This window comes from Salmo salar, chromosome 12 (assembly GCF_965601325.2).
Source record: "Salmo salar chromosome 12, fSalSal1, whole genome shotgun sequence".
Lineage (NCBI taxonomy): Eukaryota > Metazoa > Chordata > Actinopteri > Salmoniformes > Salmonidae > Salmo > Salmo salar.
Window position 1 is genome coordinate 59,261,963 of NC_138302.1, and position 19,890 is coordinate 59,281,852.

Genomic DNA, 19,890 nt, shown 5'->3' on the forward strand with positions numbered 1-19,890 from the left:
GTAAAGCTCGTCGCCATTGGAGTCTGTAGCAGCGGAAACACGTTCTCTGGAGTGATGAATCACTCTTCACCATCTGCCAGTTCGACGGATAAATCTGGGTTTGGCTAATGCCAGGAGAACGTTACTTGTTCCAATGCATAGTGCCAACTGTACAGTTTGGTGGAGGAGGAATGATGGTCTAGGACTATTTTTCATGGTTCCGGCTAGGCCCCTTAGTTCCAGTGAAGGGAAATATTAATGCTACAGCATACAATGACATCCTAGACGATTCTGTGCTTCCAACTTTGTGGCAACAGTTTGAGAAGGGCCCTTTCTTGTTTCAGCATGACATGCCCCGTGCACAAAGCACAAAGCGAGGTCCGTACATAAATGGTTTGTCGATCATTGTGGAAGAACTTCACTGGCCTGCACAGAGTCCTGACCTCAACACCATCGTACACCTTTGGGATGAATTGGAACGCAGACTGCGAGCCAGGCCTAATTGCCCTACATCAGTGCCCGACCTCATTAATGCTCTTGTGGCTGAATGGAAGTAAGTCCCAGCAGCAATGTTCCAACATCTAGTGAAAAGCCTTCCCAGAAGAGTGGAGGCTGTTAAAGCAGCAAGGAGGGTACCAACACCATATTAATGCCCATGATTTTGGAATGAGATTTTCGACAAGCAGGTGTCCGCATACTTTCGGTTATGTAGTCTACCTTAAACAAAATAGGCTTCACAATTGGCCTCCAGATTTCATCACGGTATTTTTGTGCTGTGAAATTAGCATCACTATAATGCAATTGTGTTCGTTGTCCGTAACTTATTCTTGCCCATACCATAACCCCACTGCTATCATGGGGCACTCAAACCGCTCGCCCACACGATGCCACACACGTGGTTTGTGGTTGTGAGGCCGGAGGCGGCTTATGGTAGAGAAATGAACATTAAATTCTCTGGTGGACATTCCTGCAGTCCGCATGCCAATTGCACGCGCCCTCAACTTGAGACATCTGTGGCTTTGTGTTGTGACAACTGCACATGTTAGTGGCCTTATATTATCCCCAGCACAGGGTGCACCTGTGTAATGATGCTGTTTAGTCAGCTTCTTGATATGCCACACCTGTCGGGTGGATGGATTATCTTGGCAAAGGAGAAATGCGCACTAACAAGGTTGTAAACACATTTGTGCGTATGGAACATTTCTGGGATCTTTTATTTCAGGTCATGAAACATGGTACCAACACTTTACATGTTGTGTTTATAATTTTGTTCAGTGTATATAGATGGATATAAAAATAAACTGATACCATTAGGAAATGTATATATGAGTGCACCCCCCCCAAAAAAAAAAAAATGTTTTCCCATTATTTGTCAGTCCCAGTGCATGTGCGATCATTCAGTCAATATCTGATTACTTTTTTGGGGTATATCTTCATCCATTCTCCAACTTTTGCATTTATTCGAATTGCTTTCAAAGCGTTTTAACAGTTTTTGTGACTGTTCAGGTCTCAAAATGAAGGCTTGTCCAGGACAAGAAAAAAAATTGTACAAGAACAGATGTAAGTTGTCCGAATGGACATGTCAAAAAATATATATATATATATATATAATCACTCAGGCAATTACTCAGATCAGAATTGGAACGGAGAGGCCAATGTTTGAATTATATTAAAATGTTTCATGTACATAAAGCCTACATGTCAAAGTATAGGGGATATGCATATTGACTATAGGCTCATGTCCAAACCAATGCTGACATGGGGAAAATGTAGCCAAACTATTTTTTTATGAGATGTTTAATTACATAAATCAATGGAGGCTACTGAGGGAAGGATGGCTCATAATAATGGCTGGAACGGAGTGAATGGCATGGTAGATGTATTTGATACTTTTTCGCCCCAGCTATTACCACGAGCCCGTCCTCCCCAATTAAGGTGCCACCAACCTCCTTTGGCATTTTTTATATATTTTATATATATATACTGCTCAAAAAAATAAAGGCAACACTAAAATAACACATCCTAGATCTGAATGAATGAAATAATCTTATTAAATACTTTTTTCTTTACATAGTTGAATGTGCTGACAACAAAATCACACAAAAATAATCAATGGAAATCCAATTTATCAACACACGGAGGTCTGGATTTGGAGTCACACTCAAAATTAAAGTGGAAAACCACACTACAGGCTGATCCAACTTTGATGTAATGTCCTTAAAACAAGTCAAAATGAGGCTCAGTAGTGTGTGTGGCCTCCACGTGCCTGTATGACCTCCTCACAACGCCTGGGCATGCTCCTGATGAGGTGGCGGATGGTCTCCTGAGGGATCTCCTCCCAGACCTGGACTAAAGCATCTGCCAACTCCTGGACAGTCTATGGTGCAGTCGTGGCGTTGGTGGATGGAGCGAGACATGATGTCCCAGATGTGCTCAATTGGATTCAGGTCTGGGGAACGGGCGGGCCAGTCCATAGCATCAATGCCTTCCTCTTGCAGGAACTGCTGACACACTCCAGCCACATGAGGTCTAGCATTGTCTTGCATTAGGAGGAACCCAGGGCCAACCGCACCAGCATATGGTCTCACAAGGGGTCTGAGGATCTCATCTCGGTACCTAATGGCAGTCAGGCTACCTCTGGCGAGCACATGGAGGGCTGTGCGGCCCCCCCAAAGAAATGCCACCCCACACCAAGACTGACCCACTGCCAAACCGGTCATGCTGGAGGATGTTGCAGGCAGCAGAACGTTCTCCACGGCGTCTCCAGACTCTGTCACGTCTGTCACGTGCTCAGTGTGAACCTGCTTTCATCTGTGAAGAGCACAGCGCGCCAGTGGCGAATTTACCAATCTTGGTGTTCTCTGGCAAATGCCAAACGTCCTGCACGGTGTTGGGCTGTAAGCACAACCCCCACCTGTGGACGTCGGGCCCTCATACCACCCTCATGGAGTCTGTTTCTGACCGTTTGAGCAGACACATGCACATTTGTGGCCTGCTGGAGGTAATTTTGCAAGGCTCTGGCAGTGCTCCTCCTGCTCCTCCTTGCACAAAGGCGGAGGTAGCGGTCCTGCTGCTGGGTTGTTCCCCTCCTACGGCCTCCTCCACGTCTCCTGATGTACTGGCCTGTCTCCTGGTTGCGCCTCCATGCTCTGGACACTACGCTGACAGACACAGCAAACCTTCTTGCCACAGCTCGCATTGATGTGCCATCCTGGATGAGCTGCACTACCTGAGCCACTTGTGTGGGTTGTAGACTCCGTCTCATGCTACCACTAGAGTGAAAGCACCGCCAGCACCATCTGTGGTCACCACCTGCAGAACCACTCCTTTATTGGGGGTGTCTTGCTAATTGCCTATAATTTCCACCTGTTGTCTATTCCATTTGCACAACAGCATGTGAAATGTATTGTCAATCAGTGTTGCTTCCTAAGTGGACAGTTTGATTTCACAGAAGTGTGATTGACTTGGAGTTACATTGTGTTGTTTAAGTGTTCCCTTTTATTTATGTATGTATGTATATATATAAGTGTTCCCTTTTATTTATGTATGTGTGTATATATATATATATATATATATATATATATATATATATATATATATATATATATATATATATATATGCTAAACGTACATTTTTGACAAATATAATGAAGGATAATTAACATTTACGTCCAAAGGCTTGATTCTATCGACGAACTCGGGGCGCTGTTTGTTCAGATCAAATAGTCATAAGACCGGAGAGTGAAAGACAGTGCCTGTTTGTGCACCGGTCAGCGTTTTGAAACTAAACTTAATTGTTTAAAACCTGGACGTTTTGTCATTTTCTGAAGCATGTCTTAACTTTTTCAAAGTAGCCAAGGCTAGCCGAAAGATGACCATAGAAATGTTGAGGAAATAATTTTATAAACCTTCATATGCCATTGAAACCAGCATTTCTTTCCTGTTTTATTTGTTTTCAAATCAACTTTATTTTATTGTCCAGTTGCCAAAAGTACAATCCTAGTCATATTAGTAATATATGACTAGGATTGTACACTAGTTGATGCATCTTTAGGTCACCCCTTTTTTCTTAATTTCTAACTAATATTTTCTTCTCTGTCACATGAAACCGCTTGCACATGTGGTGCGCTTTTGAGAACGCCGTTTTCCCTCTAATTTCATTTTGGAAATTCACATGTAGCCTACAGCCATGTGCGCTTTGCTGACATTATAATATTAAGAAATAAAACTGTATCGACATTTTAAGGCTAAACAGTGATCTGTTGCATCATCCTCATTGTATGAATTTGGGATCGGTCTTTCTAGAACTGTCCCAGAGTCTTGTTTTGAACCGTCCTAGACATTTCTTTTATCGCCCCAAGGACGACGGGACACCCTTAATTTCAAACCGTGGAGGGAATAATTGTATTATTTGGTTGTAATTGTAATGTTACAATATTTCATAGGCTACCAAGAGTGGCCAACCATCCTCCAAGATAGCCTTAAATGGGCAGTGTTGAATATGCAGCTTGAATATGCAAATAGTGTTACCTATATTTTTTTGTCTTTTTCTCTATGGTAAAAAAAAAGATACTACTGCATTTTATTTTGTAAAGTGGTTCCTTGCATCATAAAATGGTGTTACAGACTATTGTTTTTATTTTTGGACAAGTAACTTGAGCTTTCAGACAAGCAAAAAATCTGTCCTTGTCCTAAGGACAAGTGGCAAAAAAAGTGAATTCCATGCCCTGCAGTTGCTAAATATTGTAATGTCAATTTGTAAAATGAGATACACTGCCTGTCCTTGTATAATTTCTGTTGAAGTTAGTCTGCAAATCTCTTCAACCAGCATTTGAAGCATCATCCCTCTCATATTGACATGTTATTAGTCCATATTGTTTGTGTTTTGAAATCGTCTACATTGTCTACTGTGCAGAAACACTGATCTACAAGTCACCTTGTATCCCAAATAACTACTCATTACCAAGATTAGTGATTCTTGCTCAAACTGATTCCCTCCAACACACTGACCAACTGTGTGCTCCCCTCTACAGGATTACTTCAAGCTTCAGCCTGAGGGAGTAAGACCAGAGGATGTGTACGTCTGTGAGTCCCGTTACTCTGCCAGGAACAAGGCCTTCAAGAAAATCAAGATGTGGGCTGGGCCAGCTGGCGTGAGATTTGTCCCTCGGGATGTGCCGTTGCCCGTCATCCGGGTGGCCTCCATGTATGCCAAACGCGATCAGGAGAAACTGCTGGCCGTGGCCGATAACGGCAGCCACAGCATCGTCGACAAGGTGAGAAGTCTGTGCACAGGAGGATATTAGCTCAGTTGGTATAGCATGGTGCCTACGCCAGGATAGTGGGTTTGATACATAAAAATGTTGCACACATGACTAAGTCGCTTTGGAGAAACCATTTGCTAAATAGCATATTATTTTTTTGTGCTGTCAAACAATTAAAATAATTCATCAACATTTTATAATTTGTAAAAATGTTGGCCCTAAAGATATATATATATTTATATGTTGTTTTTTTTAAGCAGTGCATTGAGTTACAGGCATACTATGATTTGATTGTAAGGGAAGAAACATAAACTAATCTGTATCAGACTTGCTTTCAATGAGAATGACAGCTCTATAAGTCCCATTTCTATGTGAATTTGATCAGGATGCCCAAAAAGTTACATATTGCAGCTTTAACTTTGACAGCCCTAATTATTTTATTTTAGAGTGAAATGCATTTGTCCTGCTTATTGGACATGTCCATCACAAATAAGACCATCATATTTACTGTACGTGTGAGGCAACACTTCATTGAGTACTTCTTATTAAGGTTGAATATTTTCCTGGTATTTTACAAGTCACTTTTCTCCCAGGTAACCCAGTATTTCCTGCCAAAACCGGAAGTGTTATTCAAAAGCATATAAATATGTCTGGATTTGATTGGAGCTTTGATAAGCATGAACATTTTAACCTGATGCTACCTGAGCCTGATGAGCCATATATTAAATGCATTTTATGAGCCCTACAATAAAGACATTTAATGAGCCCAAGCCCAAATGATTGTGCCGTTATCCAATACATCTATGATATAGGCTACTACACATTTATGCACGACATAAAAGCCCATGATGTAGCTAGCTACTGTAGTTGTGGCCACTCGTCTGTCTGCAACATGCTCCCGGAGCATTTCATAATATTCTGTGCATAAATCTGAGACACAACATTGGCAGTAGAATGGCCCGTACTGAAGAGCTCTGACTTTCAACGTGGTCCCATCATAGGATACCACCTTTCCAGCAAGCCAGTTCGCACTGTATATGCTCTCTTGGGTAAATAAATGAAACTAGCTCCAGTAGGCTAATCTTTTGAGTGTGAACTGTATTGCATTATGCTGTATTATATGGACTGGAATTATGCATCTCGTTCAAACCATGATAAAGCAGAAGAGAACATGGGTTCTGGTGCAGCCCATGCGGCCTACAATGTTGTAAGCATAGGCTAGCGAATTAGATTTTAATTTTGAAATATAATACAGCCTATTTGTATAATTAGTAGGCTGACGCATATATCACTTCCATAATATTTCCCCTAATGTCATTAGACTACCTCCTTTTTATCACTCTATTGTTGCTTCATTCCTTCCTTGCTTTCAACAGTTAAATGAAACGAGTCCTCATTCTAATGACATCCTAGAATATTGGACTAGAATTAGATGAAGGCTTTCGCTTCTCTTCACGAAGATTGAATGGGTCTGAATAAATAACTGCTACCGCCATCGCACATTCGCTCTTTTAAACTACCCGTGAGTTCTATTGGCTGCTGTATTTAACATTCAGCAAAAAAAGAGCTTGCGTTCCTATTGGAATAGTCTATTGGTATTAGAATTTTTTTTTTTTTTTTTAAAGATGTCCAGCAAGCTATTCTAGTCTACCTTTTCCTGCATGGGACTATGAGCTTTTTTTTTTAAGGAGAGGCAAGCGGAGCACAGGGGCTTGCGTATTGCGCATGTAACAGAGGCTGTAAGTTAGAAGCATATTATGCATAACCCATCATTAATTAGCTAAATATAAGGCTTACACTGCATTGAATTTATCTTAGAGGTTGGCTAGGCGGATAGATGCTTTTGTTCATGTAGTGTATGTGGACATCTGCTCGTCGACCATCTCATTCCAAAATCATGGGCCTTAATATGAAGTTGGTCCCCCCTTTGATATAACAGCCTCCACTCTTCTGGGAAGGCTTTCCACTAGATGTTGGAACATTGCTGCTGGGACTTGCTTCCATTCAGCCACAAGAGCATTAGTGAGGTCAGGCACTGATGTAGGCCAGTTAGGCCTGGCTCGCAATTGGAAATCCAATTTATCCCAAAGTTGTTCGATGGGGTTGAGGTCAGGGATCTTTCCACACCGATCTCGACAAACTATTTATGTATGGACCTCTCTTTGTGCACAGGGGCATTGTGATGATGAAACAGTTACGGGCCTTCCCCAAACTGTTGCCACAAAGTTGGAAGCACAGAATTGTCTAGAATGTCATTGTATGCTGTAGCGTTAATATTTCCCTTCACTGGAACTAAGGGGCCTAGCCGGAACCATGAAAAATAGTCCTAGACCATCATTCCTCCTCCACCAAACTGTACAGTTGGCACTATGCATTGGGGCAGGTAGCGTTCTCCTGGCATACGCCAAACCCAGATTCGTGCGTCGGACTGCCAGATGGTGAAGCGTGATTCATCAATCCAGGGAACGCGTTTCCACTGCTCCATAGTCCAATGGTGTCGAGCTTTACACCACTGCAGTCGACGCTTGGCAATGCGCATGGTGATCTTAGGCTTGTGTGCGGCTGTTCAGCCATGGAAACCCATTTCATGAAGCTCCCGCCGAACAGTTATTGTGTTGACGTTGCTTCTAGAGGCAGTTTGAACTTGGTAGTGAGCTCTCGGTGGTCCCGTTCTGTGAGCTTGTGTGGCCTACCACTTCACGGCTGAACCGTTGTTGCTCCTAGACGTTTCCACTTCACAATAACAGCACTTACAGTTGACCGGGGGGCAGCTCTAGTGGGCAGAAATTTGACAAACTGAACTGTTGAAAGGTGGCATCCTATGACAGTGTCACGTTGAAAGTCACTGAGCTCTTCAGTACGTGCCAATCAAATCAAATTGATATAGCCCTTCTTACATCAGCTGATATCTCAAAGTGCTGTACAGAAACCCAGCCTAAAACCCCAAACAGCAAGCAATGCAGGTGTAGAAGCACGGTGGCTAGGAAAAACTCTCCTGAAATGATTATACACCTGTCAGCAACGGGTGTGGCTGAAAGAGCCTAATCCACTAATTTGAAGGGGTGTCCACATACACTATATATAGATGCACTATATGAGAGAGGGAGATCTCTAGGATGCAATTTGAATGTGAGAGAATGCTTGTGCGTGCAATGATATTCGAGTGATAGGCTGTTTTTAAGACTCAGCAGCTGCAATTAAAAAAATTATCATCTTTACAATTTAAAAAAACAAAGTGACTCCCGAAAGCCAGATAGAGATGGGTAAATTTAGACGCGCATTCGGTCTTTATATTACTGTAGCATAGGCTATGCTGCAGCAAATGTAGGCCTACCTGTCACAAGAAAAAGGTTACCATGATGGGTCTACGTACATTGTGAACTGACTCCATACTGAGATGGGCTGTCTGTCCCCACCCTGATTAATCATACAGGCTGTAGAGAAGATTTAGATTTAGACATTGCATATAATTTAACAGTTCCATATCACTCCATGCTGTTCATATCGGTCATTTATTATAATTTACCGGTTTCTCACAGTTATTTATCCCGGGAAAAGGGAGTGGTTTTGGGAGGTAAATCTCGATAAGTAGGGTTGAATGGTGTAAACCCAGTTATCTCTAATTTCATCGTAAACAACACTGAAACATTTGAATGTATTAACGTACCCGTTCCATATTGTTGAGCCGAACTGAACAAAGCCAAGCTGCGTTGGTTACGCACCATAGTTGCTGGAGCTGTGTTGGAAAGGACGACGTGAAAGGAAATTATCGGAGTCGGCACAATACGGGTTTGGGTTGACACGACAGTGTAAAAGAGTGTACCAGTGTTACTGAGTGTGTGCCCTCATACTGTGTGTAGGAGCTTGAGGATGTCCCGGTAGAGATGAGTGGAGGGGAGCCAGGCTGTCAGTACTATGACCAGCTCCACTACAACAACATGTGGCTGAAGGTGGGAGACTGTGTCTACGTCCAGTCACATGGGCTCGTTAAACCCCGTATCGGCAGGTACGTCAAACACACCTCGTAGTTTTTGGTTTCTCTTCAGAACTCTTGCAATGTGTTGATGGTGTCGGTGGCTCTTTCCTCGATTCCTCTCATCCTATCGCCTCTTTCTCAAAAATTCATTGGAGAACATGGTCCGAGGGGAGGGACCTGTGACCTACTCCGCCAATGCAGTTGAGGAGATAAGATCACAGAAATATGGATTGAGATGAACCCTTTGTGTTTTGAGTATGGAGATGTGGTGTATGTCTGTGAATGTGGCCATTAGGAAGCCAACAGGGCTATTTTAATGGATTGAACTGTAACAGGATAGAGAAGCTGTGGGTGCGTGACGGCGCAGCATTTTTCTTCGGACCCATCTTCATCCACCCAGAGGAGACAGGACACGAGCCCACCAGGATGTTCTACAAGAGAGAGGTGTTCCTCAGCAATGTGGAGGAGGCCTGCCCCATGACCTGCATCATAGGTACCTTACTACTTTGCTAGGCTTCTACACTGCCTTCCACATCCTCTCTACACTCAACATGCATTCATTATGGTTGTTGTCATTATCAAACCTTTGCTAGACTAGTCTCTGTAAACCGTTTCAGACATCAAGTGCCCCCTGGAATACTAGGTTCAATAGCAGTGTAATTGGCCCTATAATTAACCATCACTCTCTCCATCCCTCCGTCCTGCAGGTAAATGTGTGGTGTCGTCCTTTAAGGACTACCTGTCGTGTCGGCCCACTGAGGTGTCTGAGGAGGACGTGTTTCTGTGTGAGAGCCGTTACATTGAGAGTGAGAAGCAGATGAAGAAGTTTAAGGGCCTGAAGCGCTTCTCCCTCCACGCTAAGGTGGTGGACGACGAGGTCTACTACTTCAGGTGGGAGTGACGCACATACTGTACATTTAACATAGAACAGGTAAAATCCCTATCCCCTTTCTCCTCCTGAAGTGGGTGCTGAACTAATTCACTCCCCCTCTTGGATTGGACTGGGGTGTATATACAAGCTTTTCTGCTTACTTCAGGGAGAACAAGGGAAGAGAATTGGACTGTAGCCAAAGACTTGGTTAAATAGATAGCACTTGTGATTTTCTTGTTTAGCTGTTATCAACCCTCTTCTCTGATTGGTCCATATCCAGGAAGTTGATAGTGCCCCAGAAGGAGCCGTCTCCTCTGCTGAATAAAAAGATTGAGGAGCTGGAGCTGAAACTGGCAGACATGGATGAGGGGGGTGAGGATCTGGATGACCTGGAGGATGAGGACGAGGCTCCAGAGACCCCCTCCATGCCCACCATTCAGACCCCTCTGGCAAGCGATTTGGACGTCATTCCTTACACCCCTCCTCCCCAGGTCTTACAAACACCCACACGCACCGAATGCCCAAGTGTTGTACCCTTCCACACACACGCCTCTCCTCGCCCCAAATATCTTATGCCTTCCTCATATACAGCCACTCACACACCCTTGGCCCAATGTCTCACTTTTATCCAAGCATCCAGTTCGTATGCCTACTCCCACCTAACCCCTCCATTCAGCCACTCATGCATCACACACAGCTCTACGCAGATTTTACACCCATTACCATCGTTACCCCGAGATCTTAACATTTCTACTAAGCTAACATATGGAATTGTTTTAAGAGGGTAATACAAAGGATAATTTAGCTATTTGATTTACATTTTTAATTCCCCTTTAGGTGTGTGTGTGGTATGTATATACAGTAACAGTCAAAAGTTTGGACACGTACTCATTCAAGGGTTTTTCTTCTTTTACTATTTTCTACATTGTAGAATAATAGTGAAGACATCAACTATGAAATAACACACATGGAATCATGTAGTAACCAAAAAAGTGAATATTCAAAGTAGCCACCCTTTGCATTGATGACAGCTCTGCATAGTCTTGGCATTCTCTCAACCAGCGTCACGAGGAATGCTTTTCCAACAGTCCTGAAGGTGTTCCCACATATGCTGAGCACTTGTTGGCTGCTTTTCCTTCACTCTGCGGTCCAACTCATCCCACACCATCTCAATTGGGGTGATTGTGGAGGCCAGGTCATTTGTTGCAGCACCCCTTCACTCTCCTTTGTCAAATAGCCCTTACACAGCCTAGAGGTGTGTTTTGGGTCATTGTCCTGTTTGGGGGGAAAATTATACTTCTACTAAGCGCAAACAAGATGGGTGGCGTATCGCTGCAGAATGCTGTGGTAGCCATGCTGGTTAAGTGTGCCTTGAATTCTAAATAAATCACAGGCAGTGTAACCAGCAAAGCACCTCCACACCATCACACCTCCTCCTCCATGCTTCACGGTGGGAACCACACATGCAGAGATCATCCGTTCACCTACTCTGTGTCTCACAAAGACACAAAAATCTCAGATTTGGACTCATCAGACCAAAGGACAGATTTCCACTGGTCTAATGTCCATTGCTCGTGTTTCTTGGCCCAAGCAAGTTTATTCTTCTTATTGGTGTCCTTCAGTAGTGGTTTCTTTGCAGCAATTCGACCATGAAGGCCTGATTCACACAGTCTCCTCTGAACAGTTGATGTTGATGTATCTGTTACTTGAACTCTGAAGCATTTATTTGGGCTGGTAACTCTAATGAACTTATCCTCTGCAGCAGAGGTAACTCTGGGTCTTCCTTTCCTGTGGCGGTCCTCATGAGAGCCAGTTTCCATCATAGCGCTTGATGGATTTTGCGACTGCACTTGAAGAAACTTTCAAAGTTCTTGAAAGTTTCTGAATTGACTGACCTTCATGTTTTAAAGTAATGAAACTGTCGTTTCTCTTTGTTTATTTGAGCTGTTCTTGCCATAATATGGACTTGGTCTTTTACCAAATAGGGCTATCTTCTGTATATCACCCGTACCTTATTGGCTCAAACGCATTAAGAAGGAAAGAAAGTGTGCCAAGCTTGTAGCGTCATACCCAAGAAGACTCAAAGCTGTAATCGCTTCCAAAGGTGCTTCAACAAAGTGCTGAGTAAAGGGTCTGAATACTTATGTAAATGTTTTTTTTTATACATTTACAAAAATGTATAAAAACCTGTTTTTGCTTTGTCATCATGGGGTAGATTGAGGGAAAATAGCAATTTAATCAATTTTAGTATGGCTGTAATGTAACAAAATGTGGGAAAAGTCAAGGGGACTGAATACTTTCCGAATGCACTGTATATAGCTATCTCTCTCTATCTTTCGGACACTACAGATGTTTCCATGAGAAAGATTTTCAGGATGTCTCCTAGTCTGACAAACACATCTGTAGGTAGCTCTGCCACCTTTCACCGCAGATGCGGTGGATTGAGACGCAGCCCATGCAATAAAAAAACAACAACATATCTTTAGCTTTATACAGATGAATGTTATGGGGTGTTTTTATTATGCTAATTAGGTTAATGCAGGTGGGTGGACATTGACTATTAATTAACATGGGTGTTACTGTTCATTGACTGGTCTACCCCCTGTTTCCCTCACAGTCCACTCCCAAGGCGAAGGGCGTTTCTAAGAAGGAAGGAGCCAAGAGGAAGGTCAACATGAGTGGTTATATCCTATTCAGCAGTGAGATGCGTTCAGTCATCAAGACCCGCCACCCTGACTTCTCCTTCGGGGAGCTCAGCCGTCTGGTGGGCACCGAGTGGAGGAACCTGGAGGCTCCCAAGAAAGTAGAGTATGAAGGTAGGAAGGCTAGGGAAGCATGCTAGTACTGAGGCATCTCTATGGAGACTTTGTTTCACCAGTGGATTCATATACCGGTTGAGATCTGCAATCAGATTGGTGATGACAATAACCAGGTTTCCATCCAACCTTTTCATGCGAGTAAAGTACATGTTGGATAAAAAAAATGTCACGTCAGGCCTGCTAGAAACAGCTAATTTGAAGGTAAACTTTCCAAATGTCGACAAAACAAAATACGCTAGTCCATATCCCTAGCCAAACATCTGACAAACTTGGAGTGTTTGGAATGTGGAATGTCCCTTCAGTGTTAGTGTTATGAATTAATCTAAGTCTGCGTATTTTTGTTTGTTCCAGAGCGGGCAGCCAGGGTGGTGGAGCGGCAGGAGAAGGAGAGGGCAGCCCAGCAGCAAGCATCCCCGAGAGCAGGTACCCCAGTAGGGTCCATGATGGGGGTGGTGCCTTCGCCTAGCCACATGGGAATGATGCCTGGTCCAGGTAACCCCTTCCTCACAGAGACCGACATCCCAAATCAACCACTAGCCCCTAAGCACCCAGATCTACAGTGCCTAAAGGGTAGTGGCTAGGGGAGATTTGGGATTCAGGGAGATGGCACCATTGCTTGGGACTTAGCAGCTACCTGGGAAATAATTAATCTGGACTGCTAAAACAATTCAACCTTAATTTATTTACCCTCTTCCCCTATCCAGAAACTGCCCATTCAAAATTGTCCAGTGGCTTTCAACTGCATCCTCATTATAGGCTGGGATTGTTTTCGTCTCTGTTGCTGCTAATCTTAATTTAGTATTTCATCCCTGTTTTATATTTTGTTTTGCATCAAATGCATTGAATCAGAGTTTGCATGATCCAAATCAACTGCATGACCAAAAATAGTATTTGTATTATTTTAAACTCTTCTTTACAGTAACACCCATGCTTGTTTTACTTACTAGCTTATTTACCTTAATATTTTATCATTCATTAATATGTAGTGCATGTCTTTTGGATAGTCAGTTGCATGTCACTTATGCATGGGTATCGTTGTTGTTGTCATTCCCGGCCCCGCCTCCTCCTCCTAAGGCATGATGGGAGCTTACGGCCCCCCCTACGGCATGCCCATGCAGGGCCCCCATGAGGGCTTGCTGGGTATGGGCCCAATGCCACATCACCATATGGGCCCGATGCCCCCCCAACACCTCCAGCCAGGTATGCCTGGGTACCACCCTGGCATGCCCTACCCGGGTAAGGACCCCACCTTCCACTCCAGGCCAAGGCCACACCTGTCCTGGTCAGTCAGCAGCTTCCAGTCAGTCATGTCTTGGTCTCTCCTGCTGGAGGGGTTTACCTGGTCCACAGACAGACAGGCTGTGCTTTGGTAGCCCACTGACCATTCAGGCTGCCAAGCCTGGTCTCTGTCTGTTCCCGAGATGAGAAAATGTATACCTGAGTTGGCGAGGTCCAGGTTGCAGAACAAAACACTTTGAAAGTAAAGGTAGCTAGACATTCTATTGCTCTGCATCAGAGCTACAGTTTCTATTGAAAGTCTACAAATTAATTGTAATTTTTTGTCATCGATCAACACCTAATACTACATAATGTCAAAGTGCTAAGAAAATTATATAAAGGAATACACTTTTTGGCCTAAATGCGAAGCCTTTTGTTTGGGGCAAACACAACACATCACTGAATAACTGCCTCCTTATTTTCAAGCATGGTGGTGGCTGCATCATGGTATGGGTGTGCTTGGGGAGTTTTTCAGAATGAAAAGAAACTGGATGGAGCTAAGCACAGGCAAAATCCTAGAGGAAAACCTGCTTCAGTCTGCTTTACACCAGACACTGGCAGAGGAATTCACCTTTCAGCTGGACAATAACCTACAACACAAAGCCAAATCTTTCACTGGAGTTGCTTACCAAGAAGACTGTGAATGTTCCTGAGTGTCACAGTTTTGACTTAATTCTCCTTGCAAATCTATGGCAAGACTTGAAAATTGCTGTCTAGCCATGATCCTTGACAGAGCTTGAATAATTTTTAAATGAATAATTTGCAGGTATTGCCCAATGCAGGTGTGCAAAACTCTTATGAGATTTAGCCAAGAAGACTCACAGCTGTAATCGCTGCCAAAGGTGTTTCAAACATGTATTGACTCGTGGGGTGAACACTTATCTAATCAAGGTATATTAGTGTTTTATATTTTATTTATCTAAAAAAAATATATATTTTTTTTCTTCCACCTTGACAGAGTATTTTGTGTAGATCATTGACAAAAAAATGACAAATCCATTTTAATCCCACTTTGTAACACAATAAAATGTGAAGAAATCCAAGGGGGGGGTTGTAGACTTTCCGTAGGCACTAGAGGGTAGCGACCTTCTCTACAGGGGTTCCACCGTCCTTTACCTCTCCTCTACACATTCGCACAGTATTACTCTGTTTCATCTGCTCGTATATCTCGGAATCCATGGTCAGCTCAATTAACACATGAACAAACATGTAATGCATGTGGAGCTATATGACTACAAATAAAAAAGCGCGCACATTTATTCTACATCATGCATTCTATGCACATCCACCATGTTATACATCCTACACTAACAATGCATGTTGTTGTGTGTGGAAACTCATTGTTTTTGTGATAGGTATGATGGGTCCTGGTATGAATGGCATGCAAGGAAGTCCCGGAGGCCACTACTACATGCAACAGGTAAAAGCCTAACTTATTACTAAGAACTACCAATGAGCTACTGCACTCATTAGTTCCATATATGGTGTATTGTACCCAAATGCAGTGGAAAAGCAGTGCTCTTATTATGTTTTCCTGTATCTCCCTTCAGCCTGGGATGTTTAGCCCGGGGCAGCAGGCTCCTCCACCCTACCCAGGCCAGCCCGGCCAGCCCTCTCACCTCCAGCCCATGACTCCCATGTTTGTAGCTCCACCGCCCAAGACACAGAGGGTGCTTCACTCTGAGGCCTACCTCAAGTACATCGAGGGCTTGAACGCAGAGACCGACACAGTCAGCAAGTGGGACCAATCTCTCAAAGGTATATTTCTAATCACACATGTGCTGTTCTTCCCTACTCACCTGTACTGCAGCATACTGTATTAACTCCAATGAATTGAGCGCACCAATTTCCTTCTCCCTCTATTCCCATGAATTCTCGGTCTCTTGAATAGCTGTCCTCTTAGGTGTCCTTTATTTATTGAGTTTCTACACTTCTGTTTGTGGATGTGTGTTGTGGCATGTGAGCAAAATGGGTAAAGTCTGTCATTTCCACAGCGCGTCGGAGAGATGCCCACCTGTCCAAAGACCAGGAGAGCAGGCTCCCTTCCCATTGGCTGAAGAGCAAGGGGGCCCACAAGACGATGGCAGATGCACTGTGGCGACTGCGGGACCTGATGCTTCGAGACTCACTGAACATACGTCAGGCGTATAACATGTAAAGAACCTCAAACTGCTGGCTGTGTTCCTGGCTGACTTCATTGCACACACCTGCCAGATCTTACAATGCCTGGATAGGTGTTTAACATATTAGCTAACCACATATTTTCCCGCGCAACAGACAGCAAGTGGTCCACTAATACAGGACTAGTAAAGGCCCAGTACACTACTTTTGTGGAGAGACAAAAATATATATATATATATATTTGTTGTTATTATTTTGGGGGATTTTTCAGGGGGTGCTACAGCACCCTCCGCACCCATACTTTGCGCGGCTATGCAACCGCTGGGCTTGCTTGGGTCCTGTGTGGCTTTTGGTAGAGTATGGCGCTTGCAACGCCAAGGTTATGGGTTCGAATCCCACAGGTGATCAGTACGAAAAAGTACAACAATTATGCACTCACTACTGTAAGTTGCTCTGGATAAGAGCATCTGCTAAATTACAAAAATGTAAATGTGAAATGTTCGACAGTGCAGGTGACTGCTGACTGACTGATCTACTATTAACCTTGCATCATAAATAATGACAATATTACTTGTACATCAGTCACAATTTACCCATGATACATCACGGTTTTGATGCTCTCAAACACAGCCATTGTCTCTCTCTCTCACTGTCCTCATGGAATGGACAGACACAGGAAGAAAAATGTGGTTATAGAGAAGCAATATTTTATAGTGAATCAATAATGGATTTTATATTTTTTGAGCATAATAAGCTTAGGTTTGTGTGTGATTTTTCTCTTTTGTATCATGGTTGTAAAGATTTCTCAATGTTAAAGTTCTTAGCAGCTTATGGTCATTCACTGACAAAATAAATGTGTTGAGGACAATTATGGTGGTTTCGTTTGATTTGTTTGATCAATCCATGCACCATTAGGTTTATTATGAGAGATATCCCTCATGGAGATTAGTGATGAGCATTATCATTTGACTCCATTCACGTATAAGACACTTATCATTTGACTCCCAACGGCTCTTCATTCAAAATGTTTAAAAATGTACCTAGCACCATGACATTTTTTTTTAAACCTAATGTAAAGCCCAAAAAGTAGGCAACCATTATGTCAGATCGTCTTACATTCAAACAAATGTTTTACTTGGCCAAATTATTAGATCACCTGCAAAAAAGGGAAATGAGAATGATTATGTAACTTATTTTCAGATAATCCGTTTTGAATCTCAAAAAATAGTAACAATATGCAAATCAGGGAGCCAAACCAACATCTTTCGCCGACGCGATTCAGTTCCCAACGTTCACCTAAAAGCCATTCGTTCGCAAGCGACCCATCACTAATGGAGAATCACATACAGTAGTTGTGGCCACTCATTTCTGTCTGTCTGCAACATGCTTTCAGAGCATTTCGTATTATTCTGTACGTAAATCCAAGACACAACATTGGCAGTAGAATGGCCTGTACTGAAGAGCTCAGTGACTTTCAACGTGGCACCTTCATTAGACGCTACCTTTCCAACAAGTCAGTTTGTCAAATTTCTGCCCTGCTAGTGCTGCCCCAGTCAACTGTAAGTGCTGTTTCTGTGAAGTGGAAACATCTAGGAGCAACAACTCCTCGGTTGCAACACTCACTACCGAGTTCCAAACTGCCTTTGGAAGCAACATCGGCACAATAATTGTTCATCGGGAGCTTCACGAAATGGTTTTCCATGGCCAAGCAGCCGCACACAAGCCTAAGATCACCATTTGCAATGCCAAGCGTCGGCTGGAATGGTGTAAAGCTCTTAGCCATTGGAATCTGAAGCAGTGGAACCGTGTTCTCTGCAATGATGTAACACTGAAACATGCATGAGAGCTTCAGCTGTTCTAGACGATGTGAGTAAGACCTTTAAACAGGTCAACATTCAAAAGGCCACAGGGCCAGATGGATTACCAGGACGTGTACTCTGAGCATGCGCGGACCAACTGGCAAGTATCTTCACTGACATTTTCAACCTCTCCCTGTCCGAGTCTGTAACACCATGTTTCAAGCAGACCACCATAGTCCCAGTGCCCAAGAACACTAAGATAACCTGCCAAAATGACTACTGACATGTAGCGCTCACGTCTGTAGCCATGAAATGCTTTGAAAGGCTGGTCATGGCTCACATCAACACCATTATCCCAGAAACCCTAGACCCACTCTAATTTGCATACCACCCCAACAGATCCACAGATGATGCAATCTATTGCACTCCACACTGCCCTTTCACACCTGGACAAAAGGAACACCTATGTGAGAAATGCTATTCATTCACTACAGCTCAGCGTTCAACACCATAGTGCCCTCAAAGCTCATCACAAGCTAAGGACCCTGGGATTAAACACCACCCTCTGCAACTAGATCATAGACTTCCTGACGGTCCGCCCCCAGGTGGTAAGGGTAGGTAACAACACATCCGCCACGCTGATCCTCAACACGGGGGCTCCTTGTGTGCGTGCTCAGTCCCCTCCTGTACTCCCTGTTCACTCGTGCCTGGCCGTGCAGTCATGACTCCAACACCATCATTAGGTTTGCTGATGACACAACAGTGGTAGGCCTGATCACCGACATTGATGAGACAGCCAATAGGGAAGAGGTCAGAGACCTGACCGTGTGGTGCAAGGACAACAACCTCTCCCTCCAACGTGATCAAGACAAATGAGATGATTGTGGACTACAGGAAAAGGAGGACCGAGCACACCCTCATTCTCATCGACAGGGCTGCAGTGGAGCAGGTTGAGAGCTTCAAGTTCCTTGGCGTCCACATCACCAACAAACTAACATGGTCCAAGCACACCAAAACAGTCGTGAAGAGGGCACGACAAAACCTATTCCCCCTCAGGAGACTGAAAAGATTTGGCATGGATTCTCAAAATATTTTATAGCTGCCCCATCGAGAACATCCTGACGGGTTGCATCACTTCCTGGTATGGCAACTGCTCGGCCTCCGACCACAAGGCACTACAGAGGGTAGTGTGTATGGCCCAGTACATCACTGGGGCCAAGCTTCCTGCCATCCAGGACCTCAATACCAGGCGGTGTCAGAGGAAGGCCCTAAAAATTGTCAAAGACTCCAGCCACCCTAGTCATAGACTGTTCTCTCTGTTACCGCACGGCAAGTGGTACTGGAGCGCCAAGTCTTGGTCCATGATGCTTCTACCCCCAAGCCATAAGACTCCTGAACAGATAATCAAATGGCTACCCAGACTATTTGCATTGCCCCCCCATACTCTGCTGCTGCTACTCTTATTTTATTATTATTTATGCATAGTCACTTTAATAACTCTACCAACATGTACATATTACCTCAATTACCTAGACACCGGTGCCCCCGCACAATGACACTGTACCGGTACACCCTGTATATAGCCCCGATATTGTTATTTACTGCTGCTCTTTAATTATTTGTAATTCTTATCTCTTACTTTTTTTTAAAATGTATTTGTATTTTCTTAACTGCGTTGTTGGTTAAGGGCTTGTAAGTAAGCATTTCACTGTAAGGTCTACACTTGTTGTAATCGGCGCATGTGACAAATAAAATGTGGTTTTAAATGTACTTAACCTCTACA

At 43.6% G+C, this 19,890-nt stretch overlaps 1 protein-coding gene across 4 annotated transcripts in view; it reads left to right on the top strand.

The window, feature by feature from the left end:
• LOC106565336 (protein polybromo-1) overlaps positions 1–17,176 on the top strand; it is a 37,041-nt gene extending 19,865 nt beyond the window's left edge. Inside the window, exons 21-31 of one of the 4 annotated variants that reach the window (XM_014132326.3) lie at positions 5,013–5,255; positions 9,104–9,249; positions 9,555–9,712; positions 9,927–10,110; positions 10,371–10,581; positions 12,708–12,906; positions 13,261–13,401; positions 13,984–14,145; positions 15,543–15,607; positions 15,738–15,945; positions 16,182–17,176. In XM_014132326.3, the coding sequence (XP_013987801.1) occupies positions 5,013–5,255; positions 9,104–9,249; positions 9,555–9,712; positions 9,927–10,110; positions 10,371–10,581; positions 12,708–12,906; positions 13,261–13,401; positions 13,984–14,145; positions 15,543–15,607; positions 15,738–15,945; positions 16,182–16,345 (1,881 nt within the window). In that variant the 3' untranslated portion in view covers positions 16,346–17,176. The remainder of the gene's footprint in view (positions 1–5,012; positions 5,256–9,103; positions 9,250–9,554; positions 9,713–9,926; positions 10,111–10,370; positions 10,582–12,707; positions 12,907–13,260; positions 13,402–13,983; positions 14,146–15,542; positions 15,608–15,737; positions 15,946–16,181) is intronic. The other 3 variants (XM_014132327.3, XM_014132328.3, XM_014132329.3) reach the window with 3 other exon arrangements.
• The last annotated feature ends 2,714 nt before the right edge of the window (positions 17,177–19,890 follow it).